This window comes from Brassica oleracea, chromosome C2 (genome assembly GCF_000695525.1).
Source record: "Brassica oleracea var. oleracea cultivar TO1000 chromosome C2, BOL, whole genome shotgun sequence".
NCBI lineage: Eukaryota > Viridiplantae > Streptophyta > Magnoliopsida > Brassicales > Brassicaceae > Brassica > Brassica oleracea.
Window position 1 is genome coordinate 14,629,954 of NC_027749.1, and position 6,035 is coordinate 14,635,988.

General features: G+C 35.2%; 1 protein-coding gene across 3 annotated transcripts; it reads left to right on the forward strand.

Annotated features, from left to right (window-relative positions):
- The first annotated feature begins 916 nt into the window (after positions 1 to 916).
- Positions 917 to 3,331, forward strand: LOC106325331. Of its 3 annotated transcripts, XM_013763376.1 has the most exons (7): positions 917 to 1,211; positions 1,285 to 1,452; positions 1,838 to 1,909; positions 2,387 to 2,445; positions 2,590 to 2,680; positions 2,765 to 2,925; positions 3,061 to 3,331. In XM_013763376.1, the coding sequence occupies exons 2-6, from the start codon at positions 1,372 to 1,374 to the stop codon at positions 2,891 to 2,893; spliced, it is 432 nt and encodes a 143-aa protein (XP_013618830.1). In that variant the 5' UTR covers positions 917 to 1,211; positions 1,285 to 1,371; the 3' UTR covers positions 2,894 to 2,925; positions 3,061 to 3,331. The 3 variants fall into 3 exon arrangements, with proteins under 3 accessions (XP_013618830.1, XP_013618829.1, XP_013618831.1); XM_013763375.1 differs by having other exon boundaries at positions 917 to 1,452; XM_013763377.1 differs by lacking the exon at positions 3,061 to 3,331 and having other exon boundaries at positions 917 to 1,452; positions 2,590 to 2,684; positions 2,765 to 2,856.
- Positions 3,332 to 6,035: the final 2,704 nt, after the last annotated feature.

Sequence of the window (6,035 nt, forward strand, 5' to 3'; positions counted from 1 at the left end):
AGAGCCAAAGAGAAAAACATAGCCAACAAGCGCTCACCACCGTCATATCATCATGCTTCGAAAGACGGTTCTCAGCTTCGAGCTTGTTGAAAGCAGTACAAGCAGCATAAGCCGACACATTTCTCAGCATCATCATAGCCTGACGAGCATACACACTAACTACTTGCTCGGCACACACGATCTCAACACGAGACTTCGGGTCGGCAATAGTTCGGTAAACATGCATTTTAGGCATGAGTTTAAATTGAACTTGCTTTTTTTTATTAGGCACGAGTTTGCAGTCGACTCGCTTATTGTTAGACACGAGTTTACAAAACTCGTCTTTGGCTAGGCATGAGTTTACAGAAGCTCTCCTTCCACTAGGCACGAGCTCTCAGTAAACTCGCCTCTGTCTTAGCACGAGTCAGGTAAACTCGTCTTTCGCTAAGCACGAGTTTAAAGCAAACTCGCTTCTTACTAGGCACAAGTTCAAAATAAACTCGCCTAAACCGTCATAGGCATGAATGTGTCTAGTTCATTGTCTAATAAACCCTATTCGTGAACTTCGCAAAGATCGATTCCATCTCTCTCAACGAATTTTGGGGGACTTACTGTTGGGGATGGATTTACACCCTCTCAAGGCCCATTAGACATTGAACTAGACTCATATTGCTAGGAAACCTTAGACATATCTTTCTATAAATAAGAAACTACCTCCTTCTTAGAAAGGAGATATTCTCTCATTTTAAACATTAAACACTTCATACAAAGAGCTTATTGATTCTTAGATTTATTTACACTTGTAATCATACATGTAATATAATCTTTAATCAATAAATTCTTTTTGATGTTCATTTTCCATTTGATTTCTATGTTGATTTCTCTTTAGTCTCAAGAATCTAAGAAATGTATTTCTTAAATTCTTTATTGCATGAATCCTACAAACACACATTTTCGGTTCAAACAGCGGAAGCTCACACTTTGCATCTTCTTATTTTGTTCTCTCATCATCTCCTCGTCCCTTGCTTTCCAATCAGACGACGAGTTTGGTCTCGAAGGAGCAAATCCCCAATCCACACAACAACAAACTCCCACTACCCGCAAACGCTACCCAGATCCCGATTCGGATTCCAAAGTCCAATTCACTCTCGAACATGCCTTGGGCGACTCTGATTTCTCCCCCCGCCGGCACTTTCTCTGCTCGCCTCAAATCCTGGAGCCATGGCGGAAAGGTTCTCTCAATCGTATTGAGTGAGAGAGATTCACTTTTATTAATGATCTGAGGATTCTCTTTGTGGGGTGCAGACTTTAACGAAGCTGAGGTTCTCAAGGAATGGCTTCTAGAAAGATACTTTAAAAGTAAAACTATTTTGTAGAATCTGTTGAAAGGAGATGACTTTTATAGGATCAGAGTTCCTTCCAGTGTCATCAGCCCACCAGGGAAAGAGTTTTGTGGTTGCATCTGTCAGAGCTGTAAGTCTATCTCTACCTTTTTCGTATTTTGCTTTCTCAAAGTTACGTACCTTGTTTTAGCTTTGAACACTCATTGATTTTGTTTTCACTCATTCCACTCCTAAATAATTTTTCTAGTGCTAGTCTATTCTAGTTCTGGTTTTGAATGAAATGATTTGTGGCTCTCTCACTCTCATCCAAATCTCTTTTTCTTTTATTTATTGCTTTCCCGGATGTGTCTGGTTTTTTTTTTTGTAATATTATAAATTCTTGATTACAGAGATGTCTACCGCATTTTGTTATACGCATGGTAAAACGACGTTTCTGAGCTCAAGTAATTTTAGCTACTCTGTGATATATGACAGATAAATTTGGGACTATGTTCCTGTCCTGTTTTCGCTTGCAGGACGGTGCCAACATCTTGGCAGTAAGTTATGGTTCTCTTGTGGCGTGTCAATATCCTCGACAGTTCAAACTTGTACGTGAAGGGATCCTACCCCATCTTATCTTTTTATACTGATACAAATAAAACCATGGAGTTATCCACTCTTGCCTTTGGTCTAGATTCTGATGTGCAGATAAGTTATGAACGAACGCATCTATGTAACTTAGTAATGATTTTTCCGCGTACCATTCATATTGTGCCTACAGTATTGCACAAGTGGACTATCTGTAGGTCTAAATTCCTTTTTTTTTGTTTGTGACCTAAATAAGTCTGATTAATTGGCTGGATAGGATAATCTTTGGTTTTAGATTGATTAGAGTTTATAGTTTCCCCGAATAAAAAGAGTGGGATATTCGTGTCAAGTTATATTTCCGAGAATCCGAGTAGGATCCTTCCTCGGGTTCTATCACATTTCTTGTCCTAACTGAATTCTGAAACACTGGACTTTATGGAGAACGAAGGTCACATTATTGTGAGAGCTTATGTTTGTTTTTTTTTCGCTTACTGTAGCCAGCAAAATGGTCTTTCAACTCCCACACAATTCTGAAGAGCAGTGAGCAGGTACCAAGGTAGAAAACGTTATTTGTATTTTCTTGTATTTAGTATCACGAACCTGCACATCTATAGTTTTCATATGTTCTATACACCATAAAAAAAATATTATCAGTCCATCAAGTTATATGTATATAAACCTCTGCCTTGCTGTTCCACAGAACTCCAATATTCACTGAGGAGATTCTAGGCGGTGAGAATGCAGTGGGCGAGGTTGAACCACCACCAGAGAGATCATTTTGGGCGAAATATGTGGGTAATAAAATAAAAAGGAAAAAACTGTGATGATTCCTTGTATTTTAGGCCTTGATGTAAAATTTCTTATGACACTTCCAGTGGATGTACTTGATACCATTGGGACTCGTTGTGATGAACGCTGTGACACAAGCAACAAACATGGCTGAAGAACAAACAGGTGGTCAGGCAGGAGGCTCACAAGTGCAGCAATCAGCCAGGAGAAGATGATTTCGATTTTACTTCACACAAAGCAATCAAAGGTAGACCCCATCACACCTACGAACAAATTTCTTTTGTTTTACTGAGATGTCATTACATCATTTAATCCAATGTCAAATGTGTGTTTGAAGTGAGTTATAAAATTCGTATCTGATTGTTAGCTTTTGTTGTTGAAGCTGCATGCAACTGGTAAAAGATGAAGATTCAACGGATCTCATGTCTAGGCAGTTTCTTTATGGAAACCATCTTTTCAACAAGAAGAAAGCGATTTACACTATGGTTGGAAAAAAATCTAAAACCAATTTGATGAAACATCAACTTCTTTTTTACACAGCTTTCTTTCATTAAACTTTCATGATTACAAAGAGAAAAAAGGAATTTCACATCCTCTCTGATATGTCTACTGCTTCAACCACTCGTCGTTATGTTACATAAGATATTGTCACCCTTGTGAATGCACCAATACCGTGGAAAACAAAATACAAACAACCATTAGTCTCTCTTCTGCCATGGATAAGTATGCCCATGATATTTTCACAGAAGACCTGTTTCATCTTAAACAAATTTATCAGGATCTTAGGGTCCAACGCTAACAATCGATGCAACAAATTTATTCATATAGAAAATCTGCACTTTACGTAAGTGTTAACTAAATCAACCATCAAACGACACATGTTGAGACTAAATGTTACTTCACTCGAGATGCTGATGTGTAATAATTGATTCCCTAAACACCCTAATTGCAAGCACAACTATGTCGTTATAGCATTTAAGGTGTCAAACCAACCTAGGTAATTCAAGACAAAGAAAATGCAATTTCATGATTTATCTAAGCCAAATAAAATAAGCTTGAAAGTAACCAAAGTATACACAAGTAAAATGAACTCAATCACAATCAGTCACTAAGCAAAGAAACAAGATTTAATCAAGGTTTAAAAGTAGACTCATGTGATGTGGCCATTGATTAGGTGATCTAATGCTAATAAAGCATTCAAATGCTGATCCTCATGTCTAGGAATACACAATTAGATTAACCCATTTATATGATCTTAATCCATATACTAATCACGTAATTAACATCAACTCTCATTGGCTTATCACATTCAAGAATGAATTAATCACAAGTCCATAAAACCACAAATCATCGTATGCATCATTTTCCATTAGCCTAACATGCAAAGCACTTAAACTGGTTTATTCAAGCATTTCATTGAACACCTTTCGGACATGAAAAACATATGATCTAGATTTATGATTTTCCAATCTTAACCTAGCATATTACACACCAATCAAGTAAGGATTATATGGATTAAGCACTAAACAACCTAAATATCACCAATCAACCTAATCTACCTAACCCATGAGTCTAACAAGTGACTACTCACTAATCACCATGAAACCAACTAAGCACATGAAAAGTTTAGAGATAAAAATGGTAGAGAAGTAAATAATCACTCTAAGCACAATAAGTGATAAAAAAGATTACTTAAAAGATCAAAAATCCAAACATTTTACAAATGTGTCAAGAGTACTTGAAAGAAAAAGAGAGTTAGATTTAAAAATAGGTTAAAATGGTATAAATAGGCTAGGGAAACCAAACCGGATCGACCCGACAAACCCGGATCAACCCAGAATATTTTTTTGGTCTGTGGGTCGACCAGCGGCCAATGCAAATATAAATTATTCCATACGCATATCATTATGTAACAGTTACAGTACGTCATAATATATAACCAAAACAAGGTGACCATATAGTTTAAGTTAGAATATATATTCATATCAAAGGATATGGAGGAGTACTGATGAGGATAAGACAAACGAATTATAGCTTGACTAGCATGTACAAGAAAGTGTTGATTACGTATTCTATCCGCTGAAGTTCAGAGTTAAACACATTGATTTTGTTTTCTAAAATAGTTGGATAAACAAAATGAATATTCTAAGTCTAGGTAGGAAACCATTTTTCAATATGGATTAAATACTTATTTTGAAAAAGAAAAAACAAATAAATAGTTTTACTTATGTTTCTAATTTGAATGTGTCACGAATTTCTCTCAAAACTTTAATGGTGACTGTGGAGTTTATTCTTCCATAAAAAGCATAATAGAATATGACGCATAAACAAAAAAAAAGTAAATCGTTGAGCTGTGGCTATAAGTTTAATCAAGCTACAGATACACTAACCATATTTTGCTAAAATATAACCTAACGAATTCTAGCTAATAAAAATATACAAGAAAATTTTGTTTGCGTTATATATCCAAGATAGATCTATCTATAATATTTAGTATCCAATTTTTAGATTAAGTAGATGCCATAATGAATATTTTATCTCCAGATAAGACATAAAATAAAATATGATTCCACTATTTTTCAAAGAATATTAAACGTATAAATAATCGTAATTATGTTTCCAATAATTTTTATATTTTAAAATTTAGTTTACTTTCATTACAGAATGGTAAAACATATCCAAAGATCAAAAATATCAAAAATCCTAAAGAGACAAACATTAATTCAAAGTGTCATTTTTTCCAATTTTCTCTATTATTTTTACTTATTTTCAAAGTTCTTAACACTATTAAATGGTTTTTTTAACAGAAATCTTAAGACAAAATTAGAGTCACATGAAAAGAAAAAAAATATTATTTTTATGTAAACGTTTTTTGAGAATGTTAACTTAACTAAATGTGGCCAAGTGACTTGTTCCCCATCCATCAACACTGCTATGGTTCCCGGTGATGATTGTCAGGTTAATACCGGCGCCACTCATCATCAGATAGCTCTTTTTCTCGATCACTATATATTCTTCATATACTCCCTCCATTATCTTTATATGAAAATAACCTTCATCTCGATTACTGTTATTGGAGCCACTGCTACCGCGTCATTTATTCTACTGAAATTCCCAAACCCGTCCTTGCTCACAGTTACGGTGGCTCTCTAATCTTGATACCATCGGCATCGTTTTGGAGAATGCTTTTTGAAATACCCATGCGGCTTGCGAATGACTAAGAGAATATTGAAATGACAATGATGAGGTATAAGCTCAAAATCCGTAACATCTTTTCAAATATGACGATATGAACCACCTTGATATATCAGAAACAATGCATTTTAATCAAGTCAGCAACCATGCATAATTCTATAT